Source organism: Grammomys surdaster, unplaced genomic scaffold (assembly GCF_004785775.1).
Source record: "Grammomys surdaster isolate TR1022 unplaced genomic scaffold, NIH_TR_1.0 66, whole genome shotgun sequence".
Classification (NCBI taxonomy): Eukaryota; Metazoa; Chordata; class Mammalia; order Rodentia; family Muridae; genus Grammomys; species Grammomys surdaster.
The window spans coordinates 18,637,453-18,656,100 of record NW_021604568.1 but is presented as its reverse complement, the minus strand read 5'-3'; the positions used below and the strand labels follow the sequence as shown (position 1 = coordinate 18,656,100).

Here is an 18,648-nt window from a genome sequence, read left to right as displayed (position 1 = left end):
CCCTCTCTTTCCTTTATGGTTTTATTGAGGCAGGGTTTTTCTGTGTAGCCCTAGCTATCTTGCAATACACTCTGTAGGCCGCCACCCCCAGGCAAGAACCTGCATTTCTAACAAGCTCCCCAGATCATGCTAGTTTTCCTGGTTCATAGACACAGAGGAGGACTTAAAGTAAACCTCATCCATTACACACCTTTGTATATAAACATAGAAAGTTTGTCTCCTTCACCCAAAACCATGGTTCGATATCAATGTTTTTGCATTAGTACATATCCTGTTTTGGTCTTACCTACAGGTTATTTTATTATTATTAACTTTTAAATATGCCTTTAAGTTTTTTTCAATTACACAAGTAGCAAATACCTATTACCCAAAATAAATAAAAGTCTAAATCATACAAATCTTTACAGAGAAAAAAAGCAAATGTTAACCTTTTCAAGATATCCGATGTTTATAAAAGTACTAACAAGGTTTATTGATTAAAACTTTAGATCTTGTACACATTTGTTGTTAAAAGTTTCAAATATATTAGAAAAACTTTAATTATTTAATGGATATGCTTATTTTATTTCCATGAGTGTATATGCACCACATGCATACAGTGTCTGTTGTTTTTTTGTTTTTTTTTCCCCCCCCAGACAGGGTTCCTCTGTGTAGCCCTGGCTGTCCTGGAACTCACTCTGTAGACCAGGCTGGCCTCGAACTCAGAAATCCTTCTGCCTCTGCCTCCCAAGTGCTGGGATTAAAGGCGTGTGCCACCACTGCCCAGCTTACACATGCAGTGTCTATCTACAGAGGCCAGAAGAAGTAACCTTTCCTGAGACAGGAAGTACATAGGATTATGAGCCACCATGTGGATGCTAGGATTAGAATCCGATCCTCTGAAAGAGAAGCAGTGCTTCTAACTGCTGAAGCTGTCTTCTCAGCACTACAGAAAACTTTGTTTCCTAGTGCCCCTCCTATATAAATAAATATATCCCTTGTCCCAACTCTGGGACACAAATTCAAGTCCTACAGTATATTTGCCCTATGTTCATAGGTACTTCTTAAATAAATTATAGTTGTAGTTCATTTGCATTTACAAAAGTTTTAGTAATAGGAGATTGGTAGTAGCAGAAAAAAGATTGGCAAAATATATTTCATTTCAATAATAGAGTTTTTACTGTTTTCTAAATCTCTGAGCATGTTTGAAATATTCTGAAAGAAAAATCCAGATTCCAGTGAATGCTAGTGTAGTGACCACCTCCAGAGCACCTGAGATGAAGGCAAGTTCCCCAAAGCACAAATAAGAGGTGGATTGGGTGAGGCTTTTGCCCATGTACTAGAGCTTAGTAGATGATGCTTTATCTATGCATGTCATGCTACAGTGCTCCTGGGACATAGTACTCTTAGACAGAAGCAGTAGAAATTATTAAGTCACATGAGTCAGGGAGATCTCTGTGAGGAAACTCAGAATTCCACTGATGTTTTGAGCTGAAACTGAAAAATGTGACTACGTGGGCATCAAAGCTGCAAAGGTCTGATGAGAGATAGTTAAAGGTATTTGTGACTAAAGTTAAAGACCAGTGGTCAGGAGGAAGATCAGAACATCAAAGACCAAAGGAACAGAACTCTTGAGTTGGGATTGACACCCAACAAGGGAACAAGGAAGTCAGCTGTCTCCAGGATTGTGTTAAGAGGTAGCAAGTTGATTTATAGTCAGGACAAGACAATGTGTATTGTAATCAACTTGTAACTTTATAGCAACTTACCTCTTATACATTTCATTCTTAAAACAGTTGATCATTTTTGGCTAATAAACAGCATCTGTGAAAAGGCCTGACATTGGTTTCTAAATTCAAATCATTTGCTTGCAAGCCCTGGACTTACTTAAGAACTTCCTTCAGTAAAATGTCAGGTTTCCATCATTCAGAGTGGTTTATCCATTAGTAAACCTGTTCAAATAGGTCTCACTCTGCTTGCTCACTTCCACAGTTCAGCTGGACATGAAGTGGTTTATGTCAAGAGGAAATAGGAAGCCATTAGAAATTAGAAACTGCATAGGGTTTTGTATCACATAGATAACAGTATTTCCACTGCACCATGCATATGATGATTAATTTGAAATTTAAATAAAATATATTTCGAGGCTTCCTAGTGCTCTTCTTTTTATTAAATAATCATGAGGTAGTAATGAGTTTTGAGTAATGAGTTTTATTGCTGTAGTTTACATTTTTCACCTTTTGAATCTTAAAACAGGTGTGAAAATCACATCGACACTGCAAGTGTTAAAGCTCATCAAGCAGGCTGGCGACCGAGTGCTGGTGTACTACCAGAGACCTGTTGGACAGAGCAACCAGGGAACAATGCTGCCAGACAGTCTGGGCCAGTTGGAAGAAAACTTTTTGTCAAGCTCCTGCCAGCCAGGTTATGAAGAGGAAGCTGCTGGGTTGCCAGTGGATACTGAAAATAGAGACCTAGATTCTGAATTTGAAGACTTGGCAAGTGATGTCAGAGTACAACCAGAATTGAAAGAGGAGACACAGCCGTTGAGTCACAGTCCAAAACGTACTCCAACAACACTTTCTATTAAACCCCTTGGCGCTATATCCCCAGTTTTAAATCGTAAATTAATTTCAGGAATCCACCCACCACCACAAAAACTTCCATCCAAAGAAGGAAATAAACCATCAGCTCTAAAAACATCAGAGGGCACAGAAGCAGCACAAGTGTCCAAACCCCAAGGACCCACTTTCAAACCACCTGTGCCCCCACGACCACAGGGGAGAGTGCCTCTGCCTCCCACCGACACCTCAGCTCAGGCAGACCCAGAAGCCTCAGAAAAGCCAGACAAGGTGGTGCTCCCTCCTCTTCCTGCAGATAAACCTGCTGAGAAGCAAATGAAGAGTGTGGATCAAGGAGAAGATGTGGCAGCAGGTAAGCAGTCTTCAGCAAAGCAGGAAGTAGTGAAAGATCTTCCTTCAGAAAGTTCTGCTCCTACTAAGGACACTTCAGATGACCATCAGATGTGGGAATCATCAGAGGTTCTATATCGTAATAAGGTAGGAAAGTGGTCAAGAACCAGAGCATCCTGTATGTTTGACATAGAAGCCTGCCACAGGTACCTGAACATTGCACTGTGGTGCAGGGATCCTTTCAAGTTAGGAGGTCTCATCTGTTTGGGGCATGTTAGTTTAAAACTTGAGGAAGTGGCTTTAGGATGCCTAGCTACATCAAACATGGAATACCTTTCAAAGTTCAGACTGGAACCCCCTACACCTAAGGCCATGGTCACTAGAACTGCACTACGTAATCTGAGTATGCAAAAGGGCTTCAATGACAAATTTTGTTTTGGTGACATTACTATTCATTTCAAGTATTTAAAGGAAGGAGAACCAGACCACCACATAGTTCCTAATGTAGAGAAAGAAAAAGAACTCCATTTGGTTGAGGAAGTTTCTACACTCCCTAAAGAGGAGCATTTTGTGGGACAGATGAGTTTGTCAGAAAATAAACATAGTTTCCAAGATACTCAGTTCCAAAACCCAACTTGGTGTGATTACTGTAAGAAAAAAGTTTGGACAAAAGCTGCTTCCCAATGTATGTTCTGTGCTTATGTTTGTCATAAAAAATGTCAGGAAAAGTGTCTAGCTGAGACACCTCTTTGTGGAGCAACTGAGAGGCGACTAGACCGGGCCCTGAAAAACCTCAGGCTGGACGGACAGGACCCACTCTTGGGCCTTCCTCCTCGTGTTGAAATGGAAGCTAACAAGTCAGTCAATAAAACAACAGGGTTGACGAGGCACATCATTAACACTAGCTCTCGTTTACTAAATTTGCGTCAAGTCTCGAAAACTCGCCTTTCTGAACCAGGAACAGATCTCGTAGAACCATCACCAAAACACACTCCCAATACGTCAGACAATGAGGGCAGTGACACAGAGGTCTGTGGTTCAAACAGTCCTTCCAAACGAGGAAATAGTGCAGGAATAAAATTAATGAGAAAGGAAGGAGGGCTGGATGACAGTGTTTTCATTGCAGTTAAAGAAATTGGCCGTGATCTGTACAGAGGCTTGCCCACAGAAGAGAGGATCCAGAAGCTAGAGTTCATGTTGGATAAGCTACAGAATGAAATTGATCAGGAGTTGGAACACAATAATTCCCTTGTTAGAGAAGAAAAAGAAACAAATGATACAAGGAAAAAATCAGTTCTTTCTGCTGCTTTGGCTAAATCAGGAGAAAGACTACAAGCTCTGACACTTCTGATGATCCACTACAGAGCAGGCATTGAAGATATTGAAACCTTAGAAAACCTGTCTTTAGACCAGCACTCGAAAAAGATGAGCAAGTACACAGATGACACAGAAGAAGACCTCGATAGTGAGATAAGCCAGTTGATAGACTCTCAGCCATTCAGCAACATCTCCGATGACTTGTTCGGCCCGTCTGAGTCGGTGTAACCAACAAGCTATTTCAACTTTTACATGGTTGGGACAAGATGTATCCGATGTGCCACGGGTACAGCCACGTTCGGGTCTCTCACGGTGCACTTTGGCCTGCTTCTATAGTTACTTGCTTGTATGAAAAAGAAAAGATAGTTTCCTGCAGAAACATGACCAGCTCATCAAATTGGTTGTTTCGGGTTGTGCTTATAGCTATGGGTTTTTTGGATTTATACTGGGAATTGGGTTTTATTAATTTATTTTTAACCTTTTCTAATTATGTAAGCTAACTTTGTGTTTGTGTATATGTGATGTTTCACTGTCATTTTTTCTTTCCTCCTGTTTTTTTAATTAGTGTTAAATAAGATTCTGTCCAGATTCCTGAAATATTTTCTTTCACTTTCATCACGGTTATAACAGCAAATTTGTTGCATGCCTAAATTGACAACAATAATCATGGAGGGAACAGGTTTGAGTCTTCTTCCTTCTATGTTTTGAGGTTTGTCAGCTGTACTTCCTTGATGTTTTTGTTATGTGGGGCTTGGGGGGATTTTTGTTTTATTTTATTTTGCTTTTGTTGTTGCCAAATGTAAATGAAAGCAGACCCTACAGCTCTAATCTGTTATGCTTATATAGTTTAACTTTTTTACATATATTGCTTGCTTCTTATGCTTCTGCGATATCTTTAAAACTTTTATGCAGTTGAAGTGTAGTAAAATTACAGTGATTAACTAGAAGAGGTTGCAATGAATAGAGAATAAATACAAAGTCCAGTTGGTCAAGAATGTTGTAGAGAGGATAACAAGATTTCATTACTGAAGAACAGTAACCAGTAGGATTTTGAAATATCTTCCAAATGTTGATGCTTTCCTTTTAAGTGGAAGTTATGGACACTCGTGGTAATTTTTCATCTTTGGTTCTCCCATAGGAAATAAAGCATGTGCAAGGACATTTAAAATCTTACAGGACTCATTCTGAAAATGACTGTATTGATAACTGGCTTTGTTTGTATGATGTGGAGGGCAATTACAGAGACTATGTTTACTACATCATCTGGTGTCTTGTGGCCTTAAAGGAATGTTGGTCATTCTGAATACTTAAGTAGTTCAGACCATCTTCATTCATTGTAAAGAAAACTAAAAATAGACAGTATGCATAGTTCGCTAAAAATGAAGGCTTGCTATGCTATTGGGCCCGTCTAGTGGATGCTGGTAACAAACAACTGAGAGAAATATATGACCTTGACCCCTATTGATATATCTTAAAAGTCAAAGCTTGTTATATCTATAGAATAGAAAAGTGTTTTCCCCCTTTACAGGCAACTACTACAATAACACATAAACCAACTAAATTTTAAAATATATGGGATAGCTCTTTGCTGCAGACAAATGCATAGTATAATACTAAAAAGACTGGCCCAGTCTGTAGCCCAGACTCCAGGAGGAGTTTCAGGTCAAAGCTCTTTGGTGAGCTGTACAATCACAGGCGGGTCACAAAGGGTCACACAGCTTTCGAAGCTCCAAAGGTCCTTGCACTTCCTCACGGGACTGTTGTGAGGAAGACAGGAACATAACTGCAAAGGCACTTTGAACAGTAAAATGCTGTAAAAATAAGAGGTGTTACTTACATGAGAAAAAATTGTTAAGTACAGAAAAGTTATTCCAGTCTTGAACTTAATAGCTAACTCTCACTCCCATTATTAAGTGAAATATTGGGGCACAGACCTACCTTTGTCAAGTTTATAGCAAGGCTACATCTGTGTAACTCCACCCCACCCCCACTCTTTTATTATTTATTTAAGCATGCTCACAGTGTAAAAGAACATCACAGTAGGACTTTCCACAACAAATCACAGAAGCTAAAGTGTTCCACATCTTACGCTTGAAACAGTCTGCCCAATGTATAGCCATGTTTCATCTTGTAAACAATAACTTGCCATTGCTACCCTGAAGGTGGTATGGCTGTAAGTGGCTGGTGTGTTTATGGATCAAACCATGGAAGTTTTAGTGGTGCCCAAGCATGCTCCTGCACTGATGCATTTGAAAGAGCTGTAGAAATAATGCAAAGCTTTAGTTCTAAGAATCTACTCATGCTTTAAAGTATTTATCTCTGTAGAACCACAATCATGGAAAGCTCAACAGTGCTGCTAATTATGTTTGTAAATTAAAATATACCTTTAATGTAGTGCAATATTTTTCTATTGGGAGAGCAGTAGAGGCAGTTGGGAACTCCAAATACCCTCAAGCATAGTAAGGTATAAGGCTTCAATTTAAGACTGTGTTATATTACATTACTCATGTAATCTTGCTGCCATGCTATGTTATCAATAGCTAAAATAATAATAAAGACTACCACGAAAAATAAGAATATCTTCATTTGATGACATCTAAAAACAGGAGATTGGTTCTTCTCTGGCATTATTACCTGGTATAATTTGGCCATGCAGACAAGCTAACAATCCACTTTTACTAAACAAATATGTAAAAGCATTCAGATTTTTACTGTTGTTCCCTTACTTTTTGAAACAGATATATGGATTTTCTTCTAATGCTATATAGTAATAAATAGATTATTATTCATAGTGAGACCTGTCTCAGAAAAGAAAAATTAAACTGTTTAAAGTACACTGTCTTCATCGTTAAGTTGAATGACTGGGTTAGGCAAAATGAATAACATTTTAGTATTATTTTGCAATCATAATATGCTATATTTCTTTTTTATTTATTGTGTTGCTTTTTTGAGACAGAGTCTGTCTGGTCTCAAACTCAATAGAGATGTGCCTGCCTCTGTTCTGGAGTGCGGGGATTAAAGGCATGTACCACCATGCCAAGCTGTACTGTGTTTCTTAGCATCAGACTTCATTTAATAATACTAGAACTTACTATGTAGTACTTTCTCATTCTAAGAACAGCCTAAAACTTTGAGAGTAAAGTCTACCTTTAAAAAAAATTATAAAGACATTTTTAAACATGTTTGGTTCTAGGAAGTAAGACAGTAGAGTTTAAATTTTTAAGTCCCCTAAAGTTTTGAAATCGCTTCAGTTTTAAAAAAGAAAAAGTATTAATTTTTAAATTGAAGTGATGGCATTCTTTACCCTCCCCTCCAAAAGCAAACAAGGCTGGAAAGGGGGGTTCCCTTCATCCTTTTTGATCCCTTACTTTTCCTTAAGGTCTGAGTAAACCAGCAGGCCTCTCTAATCCTGGAAACTACCGTGTGTATAACATTCAAAATGATCCTTATTTGTAAGTCTTTCAGAGCCTGTTCTGTCACGTGGCTAGGTATTACCATCCTCTTCATCAGACAATTATCTGTTCACAGCAATTAGAACAATTCATTTGAGTTAAAGTCCAGGGCAACTCACTGTTTTTCCACACTGATAGGGTGTAGTAAATCTTATATTTCATTTAAAGGAAGCAGCGAGAAGCCAGAGAGGATGGTTTACCATAGCCTGGAGTGACTTGCCCGATGCCTGCAAACAGAGAGAATGCTTTTTAATTAAATATCTACAGCCAAAACAGTGTCTATGTATTTTATTCCAGCAACAATGTTGATGAAATGGTTTATAAAAGAATACAGGCAGGCACGGCACAGTGTTCAAGAAGATTTATTAAGTAATCTAGCTAAAGTGCAACCAGCACAGATACACTTAGCAGTTAAAAGGAAGTTGAGTATTCATTTCTACCTCACTAAGATTTTTGTGTCTGAATTACCAAGTACAAACAAAAGCCACCTCTACTTTAAAAATAAAAAAATGTTCAGAGAGCTGTAAGTTCTTTGTTCTGGTACATGCACAGTATTTTTTTTAAACACTATTTTCAGTCTCGTGTACCCAAGATTTTACTCATATAAATGTCTTTCCCCTCACAAACAACTTATCCTTTCCTCTCCAAATAGTTCTGCAATTTTTCTTTTATCTTTTCCCTGGAGAGCAGTAACAGGCGTGCCTTTGCTGGTCATTTTTACTGAAGCTGAAGCCTCAAAGCAGAAATGACAGGAATCAGTTATTATATATGGTATTGTGGGCAAGGGCAACTACAAGCCCTCTGTCACATTACATCACAGGGCATCCTGGAGAAGGTTAAGCCCTGCCCTTTTAAGCCATATAAGAGTAGCCATGACTCAAGAGTTGCAGACCTGTGATTGTCCAGTGGTGTGTAGTGAGTAGGGACCCGATTGCCCCCCAAACACACCAGACTTCAGATCACCAAGGTCCCACAGAAAGCTTCATAAAACAAATATTTGCCACTTTTCTGAAGAATGTAATAGTCAATAAGATTTGAGAGGTTGTTATCCTAAAGTTCTCTTAATGTCCAAGGTCAACACAAACAAATTCAACTTAACAAAACTGACAGATTTTTTTTTTTTATGATTACAGAACTGTAGAATTGCTACTATTTGAGACATATTCCATACTGTGTTTGCATTCCGGAAGATTGTAATCTCATACAAAGCAATTACAGTGTTCACTAATAATATTAGCTGGCACACTGAAAAGATATATCAGCGTTCTCATGCTTAGAAAAATTACTCTACCCAACACACAAGATGATACAGTAACACATACAAATTTGTAGATATATTTTTCTGCTTCAGAAAGGGAAGGTGTCCTGACCATTCTATTGTACTTCTTAACATAATCATGTTAGATGTGAACAATTTCATTCCTTCGTCTTTGCATTTCTACATTGATACCAACAACTTTTAGGAGTCTAAAAAATAACAGCAACTCAAAATTAACAAATCTCTAGAAAAAAACACTTGGATGACCTGCAAGCAGGTGAAAGATGTAATAGTCTAATTTTTCACATTACAGCAGCTTTGATAGCCTTGTTTCCTTTCCCAGAACATGAACAGGATTTGATAAACCATAACATATTTAACCTTGACTGTTTAAAGTGCATAAAGTTTTATTCTCACCCAATAAGACTATCAAGTACATATATATATGAAAGCAGCATTTGGGTTCTTTCCTCTGCTTTCAGAACATTCACTTTTTACCCCTTGTTGGCTTTGACTGCTGCCAATGATATGACACAGAAAACCATTTATAACCATCCCTTTTCAGGTGGGTGGTTATAGAAAACGAATGCCAGCAAAGGTTTATGAATAAGTCTGAAAGATGGCTGATAAAAGGTCTTGTCCTCTGCACTTAAGATGACTAGCTCTTAACTCATACATTGGTATTAGTTACAAGTTAAATAACAACACATTCAGTGTTGCTGCATAATGCGCTGTCTTACATGATTCTGTTTCTCAGACTGCTAGTTTTTTTTTGTTGGAGAGTCTCATAATGTGTGCTTTAAACACTCATTACTCAGTATTCAGAAAAAAATATAAGATTTTTTTTTGTCCAAGTGTTGATGAATGTAAGTTAAAAAATTATATTTAATTTGGATTCAAATATTTATACATTTACAGTATATCTATTTCGTCAAAATATATTGTATAATATTAATAAAATCAAATACATAAAATAAAGTTTTAAACACTATTTATGCAAACCCCTAGAAAAGCTGCTTTTTCTTTATAAGGCTGTTGGCAGTCAATCATAACCATGGAAAAGAAAGTATCACCTTTGGTTGTTTTACTCTTTGCCAGCAATGGATGGTGTGACTAAGACAGTTCTGCATGAGTCATCTCACTGGAAACACTTCTACACAGTTAAACATTTGGCAACGTTAGAGGGCCTCAGTCACTTTCAGATTCTTCATCATCGCCGATGGGATATGACTGGACATTATTCTGAGTGTACATCTTTGTTTTAATGGGGCAGTTGTGGTCCATGAGGATAGCCTGAAACAAAATGCAAGTACATTAACTTCTTGTTTTACAAAGATAAGAAGGTTTTAACCTGTTGTTAAGGATTACTATTCCAAAAACTGTATAATTATTAAAAACAGTTATTCGAATTAATCTCCATGTCTTGACCTTGAAGGTCTGTCATTCTCCATGCAGTGAGAAGTTTCAGGTAATAGGCAAGAAGTAAAACATCTAGGATGTTTTCATTGTACCTGTTGGAGATGGAGTTTGAGTTTTGTGATTCAAAGGTAGGTTAGGTTTTAGAAAAGTTAACCTGAGAATTTTGTATGGAGTGGAGCTATGGACCTCAATACATCCAACTTCCACTTTATAGACTGCCACAACAGGGAACCTCATGAAGATGTTTAAAGGGACCTCTTGTTGGAAGTATAGGGACGTCTGAATTGGAATCCTCTCCACTAGTTTCAGTCATGGACCTTGCTCTGGTGATAGCCATCTACACAGACTGTTTTATAATATGTTAAGACCACATTCTGCCATGGCCTCTTAGTTTCTCAGGTCAAACATCCCAGTTTGTTCACAAATGTGGTGGTCAGACATCTCTCTTTAGATCCTACTTTAGCACAGATGTATGCATAAAGTTCCTCTGCCCTCTTCTATTTCTGAAAATTAAGCCAAAAACTAAGTGTACTACAAAAGGGCAAAATGATGCTTTCAAAGCATCCTTAACAAGAAGTACTTGCAATCGTTCCTACTGACAGTTCCTAGCCAACCAGTCATCTAATAATACAGCTGACATCCCGTCAGGAACATGACTACAAGTAGACAGACTAAAGCTTTAGCTTTCATAGTGAGTCTAGATGGGAAGTTGAAAGAATGGGTAGAAAGGTTTAAAGAACTTGATCAAGGAGAGCTAGGGACCTGGCTATGTGGTTAAGAGCTTTGGCTTCCCTTCCAAAGGACTCAGGTTCAGTTCCCAATATCCACATAGCAGCTCACAACTGTCCGTAACTCCAGTTCTAAGGAACCTGACAATCTAACACAGACATATGTGAAGGGAAATAAAAATTTAAAAAGAAAACTAACTTGACCAAGGGATATATACTCTGACCATCGAAATCTGCAAATGGTTAAGTCTTTTATGTAGAATAGTCTATTTGCATAGAATATAAATATCCATGTAGATTTCATATCAGCTTTAGATCACTTACAATACTGAACATAATGTAGCTGGGGGTGATAAAGAACTGTCCAAATTAGTACAGATCATTGTTTTTGGTTGTTTGGATTCATATTGGTTGAGTCTACAGAGCCAAAACTGACAAGTACAGAGAGCAGCAGTGCAGCCTTCGTGCAAAGGAAGAAGCCCAGGCAGTCTCAGGACAGACCACATTTTTTGTACATCCCATAGTAGCTAGAGAAGTGCAGTGGAAGGCATGTGTAAGCCAAATGAATCAGGTATGTCTGGGCAGTTTTCCTCCATAGGAACCATTCCCAGCAAGACTTTTTTCTTTCTTTCTGTGCAGTCTGCAAATCTGAGCAGTTAAAATGTTCTGGTACTGCCTGTGGCAGTCTGTCTTGATGTCTGCTAGTTATTCTCAACTCTTGTCCTCCAGATGTGATAAGACTCCTCTGTGCTCAACCCTTTTTATCATTTTCCAAGAGATTCTCAAATGATCTCCTGTGTGACACAAGATAAGGACTCTGTGGCCCAAGTCAGGCTATCATCTCAAACTGCCAGCTTTGAACTCCCGTTCCAATTATGCTGCTTACTGAGTGAATTGATAGTTGTACTTAAAGGGTCTGATTATTAAAATAGTTGAGGCAACAGATTATACACTTGAGCCATTCTCCCTGTGTTACACAAAGATTTAGCCATTGGTTGCTAAAGGTAATCTCCCCAGATTAGTGATTCTTAAGGAAATGTGTCCAGAGAACACCGGGGAGATGGGCTAAGGAGTAGAGTAGAGCAGGTTAAAAATGAAACCTCAGGTCCCTATCTTCACAGTGACAGTGCTATCAACAACTTCCAGAAATAATGCCTTAGTTGCAATACATTACATAAGACTATAGCAGCCTTCAGCTGACATGGATTTCTTGGGCACTTGCTATGTATATGATCTTATCCTGAAAGTCCCTATACCAGCAAGTTTTGACTCCAAAGGTATGGTCATGTCCCCCAGGGCCACAGGTGGGAGACTCAGTTGAGGTTAAGGGTTAGCAAAAGCCTGCAGATGAAATGAGAGCTTAAGTGAACCCTGAAAGATGGAAAGGTTTGAAGAAGACAGATTTGACTAAGCAAATCATAGATTATGGAGAACAGTCAGCAAAATACACTAAACACAGCTACCAGAGTTCATATTAGGAGGCAATGGAGACAGAAGTTGGAAAGCACCACCAAAGCCAGGAGCAGACATGAGCTTTGACCTGTACTTGGCCCACAGGCAGCAAGGCTACATTGAGGAGTGGTCATTGCCTTATTCACAACCACCTTCATCTCTCCATTCTTCCACCATTACGCTTCTATAGCTAATCTTAACTGCTGGACTGGACATAGAATGTGGACTCAATAAAAAACTGTTCTGAGAGTTGTTGGGCATGATAGTGCATACCTTTCATTTCATCACTCAGGAGGGAGAGACAGATACATCTCAAGAGTTTGAGGCCCATCTGATCTACACAGTAAGACCCTGTCTTTAAAAGCTACACTGGGATTAGGGAGATAGCATATTGGTTAAAGAAAATGTTTGTCTTGCAAGCATGAGGACTTGAATTTAATCCCTAGAAACCACATTTTAAAAACTCAGGTGTGGTGGTATACACTTATTATCCCTGCACTGGAGAGGTGAAACAGATTCAGGCTTGCTGGCCAGCCAGATTTGCCAACTTGTTGAGCTCTAGGCCAGCAGGAGACTCAAGATGGATAGCCCGTGAAGAGCAACACTGAATGTTGTCCCTACATGTATGAGCAACTGAACAAGCACACTATTTTTTTACAAGCGCTCGTAGAACCATGCATTACAGAGTTAATTTCTACTGATTATCTCTATCGTGAAGACATAATTGATCAGAATTCTTAAATACAGTTGATAGCCTATGTGTTTCAAGTACCTTTCTCCCATGAATATAGTTCCATGGCTTCTACAACCTAGCTTTATATCTCTCCCCAAAACATTACTAGGTGGTGGTTTTACTTAAATAATAAAGTTATAAATGGTTAAGTAAGTCAGATGGTGTGTCATGAAAAGAGAGGCACACAGCACTGAGCAGGTAAGGCAAGTGCATGAAAGACAAATACCCAATGGCTCATGAAGCAGGCAGGAAATTTATGCTAGCATTCTACATATAGCTGTAGTACAGAACTGGAAAGAGGAGGGACTGGCACCAAAGTCACAGCCAGTCCCCTGCTAAATTTCTAGCTCACATCACTGTACACAGAGCAAAGCTGGGGTCTCCAGGGTAGTAAAAAAAAAATCAAATGCAGTGAAAAATAAATAAATAAATCAGTGCTGAGTTGGTGAGACAGTAAATGCACATAGAAAGTAGGCTCAACAATCTCAGATGTGAGAAGACATACATCCTAGTAGAAACTCTCAGTCCTTTTTTTAACATAACTAGAAGAAAAAATATCAAAAACGTCAATCCACTATGTAAATGCCCAGAAAAGAGACAAGTGTCTCCAAGTAGATTATTAATGTACACCTCAAGTATATTCTCATCTGTCACTAGCTTCTCCATCTTTACCCAGCCCACAGCACCCAAGAATATGAGTCCTTTTAAAATGTATTTTATGTGTGACGAAGTGGTGTACATGCACATGTATATGAATGTGTGTGTGTGTATACATATATGTGTGTGTACATGTACAGGCCAGAGGTTGACTAATACTTTATATATTGAGGAAGGATCTCTCACTTGAACCCAGAGCTTGCCAATTTGGCTAGTATAGCCAGCCAGCTTACTCCAGGAATCCTTTGTCTCTTCCTTCCTTGCTGAGATTATAGGTCGACCACCACACCTGCTTGATGTTTACATGGGTGCTGGGGTTCTGAACGTGGCTCCTCTTGTGGCAAGTACTTTTTTCTATTGAACTATTTCATCACTGAACTGGGGTCTAAGCTAGATGGACTTTATATAGCGGTACTTACAGGAGTCTGCTATCCACAGATCACCTCCTTTCTTGCCTTGGCAATAGAAACTCAAAGAATAAGACCAAAAGTCATGTAGCTTTAAAAAAAATATTATTTAAACCTTTAAAAAATCAAAACCTATCTTAGAATTCTTCTGTCCTCACCTGGCTGTTTTAAGAGGCAAGGGTACTGTGTCTTAAGGACCAGTGTTCCTCAAATGGCAGCGTCGATATGCCTTTCACTAAGCTTTCTTTGCCTTCATCAGTAACATTTTAAAAAGAAATCCGACTGGAAGAAAAGCTGTAGTGTTTGCTCGCAAGCAGTTCACAGCCAGCTGTGACTTACAATCCAGAAAAGATAGGCTACCCTCCTTCACACAGCAGCAGGGTGAGGACCCTGTCACCAGGAATGACTTAATGAAGGAATATTTTTGCTGCCCCTCATGTCTCCTACATATGGTGGCTAATGAAGGCTCCACCTCAGCACTTCCGTGTTCTTCTGGGGCCTCTCACGTGTGTGCTAATTCTTCCTTATGGCACACACCCTGCCATGTGCACCTTTATGATTAGAGGCTATTGGCTTCCACCCACATCTCTGCTCTGCTTGCACAGTAAACAGGCATCAGCTGTTGGGCGCTACCTCGAATGTCACCAATGTGCCAGTTAAATGGCATTTCTCTAGTATGGGCAGAGAAATTATAGGCAGAGAAATGCACATCTCAAGATTTACTAATTTATCTCAGCGGACACTGTTTTAGGATTATGACATTTTATAGTGAAGCGACTTTCTGGAAACCTGTCATTCTTTGCCTTCCAGGGTTGTTTCTTCCACCTCCTTCATCTTTTTCTTTTTGTTTTTATTTTTGTTTTTTTAATGAACTAAAGCAGTGGCTTACATGAAGAAAAAAAGACTGGTTTTCTACCATCATTTTTCAAAACACTGTGGCAGCTGACTAGACAGCCCCTACCTCCACCATTTCTCTACTACTCGGTGCTGCCACCCAGCAGATAGATAACACAACAGCCACTAACATCTGTTGTCTTGGAGAGCAATACCCACCCAGCAGAGTCTTGTTAGCAAAAGGAATCTCTTACCTTAAAGAGTGAAGATGCTTAGGGGCTACTGGGTAGATAGGATAGTCCAGTACTTTAGATAAAAGCAGGAAGGATGTGTGGGTGACTAGCTCATTTACTGGGTTACTGCTTAGACTCTCTTTTAACTCTCACAGTACTCCTGTGAAGTGTTATCACTTCCTAGTGCAATGGAGAAAACTGAGAATTGCATAGTCCAATATAGCCAATATAACTGCCCCCCAGGCCCATGCCAGGCCTCTCACCATCCCTAAGAGTCTATAATGGTCTCCTGGGTGACAGAAACATTTACCGGTAATTCAATTTCTTTGGTCAAAAAGGTTTGGGAATAACCTTAATTCAGCCTTAATCAAATTATTGATAACATGGCCACAGAAGGACAGCTTTCGAGTACTGTGCTGAGAATCTTCTATATGCCTCTGAAGGATATGAGCTCAGGTCAAGCCAAACAGTAGTGCGGCAGTGATGCACACAACCAGGCTGAAGCAGGAAATCAGAGAAGGAAGGTGCGGTGCTTCCACCCAAGGACCTCCAAGGCACCTGCCTCCTTTCTTAGGAGCTCAGCCATGAGAAACTCTCAAGTCTCTAGCCATTATCCTGTATAGTTCAGGGCACAAAGCCAGTGACCAGAGATCAATGTGTTTCTAAATTACCATAAATGGATAGATAAATGTAAAATGCCTCAGACAAACATAAGTTGTAAGATCTAAATTTTGGTTCTGTCTTTAAATTCACTTTAAGGGAAAACCTTCAAAGAGTAGTTCAAGAAATGATAAAGTATTAAGACCTGTTTGATGTCAGAAAGCACCATTGTGCTGAGTTTGTGAAGCCCATAATGCCATCTGCTTCAGTGGCTGAAGGAGGAAGATCCTAACTTCAAGGCCTGTCTGGTCTCTTACAGAGTAAATTCAAGGCAAACCTGGGCAACTTAGTGAGAACTTGTTTCAAAATAAAACATTTTTAAAGGTAAAGAGAAGGCATGAAATGAAACTCAATAGTAGAGTGCTTTGCCTGGCACACACAATCCACATTATCAGAAGAGGGAAAGCCTTACAGAAATCACTTCTGATCTACTCCAAAAGAACATAGCAAAGACACTCTTAGATCTGTCCCTGAACACAAGACTACCACGTCCCGTTGGGCTCTCCTTTATCCTTAGTCCAGACTGTCTCCTTTCAGCTGAACAATATCAGCATCTGATCTTTTAGTCTGGGGCTTCCAGGACAGACTATGAGCAGCAGCAGTGAGCTCTTTTGTTGAGTAAGGTAAACACCTCACAAAGGGCACAAGACTCATACAGCTCTCGCTTCAAATTTAGAGCCAACAATTTGAACTCATTCAAAACGAAATACTGTATTCTTTATAACTTGCTTGTGGCTGTGCTTCTAGTCATGAAAATAGTTTCATTTGCTCACATGTGTGCCCCAGGGTGTAAATAGGATCTTTTATAACTACTCTTAAAAGTATTTTCAGAATCTTATGTTTGTAGGACCAAGACAGCAACTATCACTGAACGATGTAAGGATAGAAGTAACTGGCACCATATCCTGGGAGTCAGGACGACTTTCCAGAATCATAGACAACTAGGTTGAATTATTCCAGGGTTCTCTTTGATTGACAAGATCTATACAATCTATGTACAAGAATAATTTTGTTCTTCAAATTTATGAACATGAGGCTTGAAAGAAATGGCTATGTAAGTAACAATAATAAAAGAAGTCACTGTCTTGTGTTAGTGACTAAAAAGGAAATATTGCTGCTTCTGTTTGCAGGTTTCTATTGAAGAGCAGAAATTATTTTAGGATTGAACTATGCAGAAACTGTCCAGATGGCCATACAGAAATGATAAAAAAAAATAGAGGCTCTCTTACCATTTTTTCTTCCTTAGCAGGTGGACTTCGAAGAAAAAAGCAGAGTGGAGCGAAAGCAATATCAATTATCCCAATAATCGTCATGAGCCAAGGAAAGCCAATGGCCTTCGCGATGGCACCGCCAGCAGAGGGACCTTTGGGGAAACAGAAAGTCAGCCCTTTCTCCAAACATCTTATCCTTAGAAAATGTAAAGACTTCTGTATTTCTAGGAGGTTTTATCTGTACTGAATTAAGGTAAAGGTTTTCTTGAAAGCCAGGCTTCTTACCGATAGCATACCCCATACAAAAGGCCACATCTGCAATGGCATATACACTCCCATAGACAGACACATGGCGCAGGTCAACCAGGTAGCCCATGATAGGCATCATGGAGGAGTCCACCATTCCTGTGAATAGTCAATGGAAAAGTAGTATGAACCAGAAGCAGGCTAGATGTCAACGACTGTGTCCTAAACGCAGTACGTTGCCAGGTCTTTCCCTCTGTCCTTGTCACATGCTCTTTCATGACAAGACTACCGACAGCAAACCTTCCATTGTGAATAGTCAGCAGAAGGGTTCAAACAGGACTGGAATTCAGGACTCTGAGTCATTGTTAGGCCACCATTTGAAGGACACCTTGAAGGCCTCACCTTGTCATCTCTTGTAATGGGCCATCTTCGGGGTAAGAGAACAAGATGGTACCCAGTCTTCTGGCAACTGACTTACCACTCTTCAGATCTACTAGATTACAGGCCACTGGAACCTGGCCTACTAGCTGATGCCTTCTTGATCCACTATTTACCTGATTGCTTTTCCCTTGTCACTTAGCACACATACATCTCAGCTAACCTCTTTCCCATGCACCCCGACACCGGGCCGTAGACCATGAAAGTTACCACACAGAAAAGTGCCCAAGAGGGCCAGAGTATTAGAATTCAAAGAAGGGTGGGCATGTCTATTCCTGCTTGGAAAATTGAAACCTGAAGAGAATGGCTCGTTAGTTAGCTAAACTGACAACTAAGACCAGTATGATAAGCTGAGGTCTCTGGGCTAGGGAAGGACAAGGACCAGAAAGAGCACATGTGTTCAGAATTCTGGGTACAATTGAATGAACATGGTCGTGCCCGAGCACTGTTTTCCCCTATCGAGATGGGGGGATTTGAAAGTGGTTTTGGTGACTGAACATAGTAAACAGATGCCTGTTGGCACACAGCAACAGGTGAATAAGAGAATTCTCTCTCTCTCTCTCTCTCTCTCTCTCTGTCTCTCTGTCTCTCTCTCTCTGTCTCTCTCTGTCTCTCTCTCTCTGTCTCTCTCTGTCTCTCTCTCTGTCTCTCTCTGTCTCTCTGTCTCTCTCTCTGTCTCTGTCTCTCTCTGTCTCTCTCTGTCTCTCTCTCT

At 39.6% G+C, this 18,648-nt stretch overlaps 2 protein-coding genes across 2 annotated transcripts in view; one reads left to right on the top strand and one right to left on the bottom strand.

Moving 5' to 3' along the window:
- The window catches only part of Pdzd8 (PDZ domain containing 8), a 58,913-nt gene extending 50,980 nt beyond the window's left edge, over positions 1-7,933 (top strand). Inside the window, exon 5 of the mRNA XM_028775116.1 lies at positions 2,236-7,933. Coding sequence (XP_028630949.1) covers positions 2,236-4,436 — 2,201 coding nt within the window. The 3' untranslated portion in view covers positions 4,437-7,933. The remainder of the gene's footprint in view (positions 1-2,235) is intronic.
- A 1,921-nt stretch (positions 7,934-9,854) lies between these two features.
- Positions 9,855-18,648, bottom strand: part of Slc18a2 (solute carrier family 18 member A2) — a 34,140-nt gene continuing 25,346 nt past the window's right edge. Inside the window, exons 11-13 of the mRNA XM_028773504.1 lie at positions 17,538-17,657; positions 17,271-17,404; positions 9,855-10,211 (exon numbers count right to left, since the gene is read on the bottom strand). Of these exons, the coding sequence (XP_028629337.1) occupies positions 10,107-10,211; positions 17,271-17,404; positions 17,538-17,657 (359 nt within the window). The 3' untranslated portion in view covers positions 9,855-10,106. The remainder of the gene's footprint in view (positions 10,212-17,270; positions 17,405-17,537; positions 17,658-18,648) is intronic.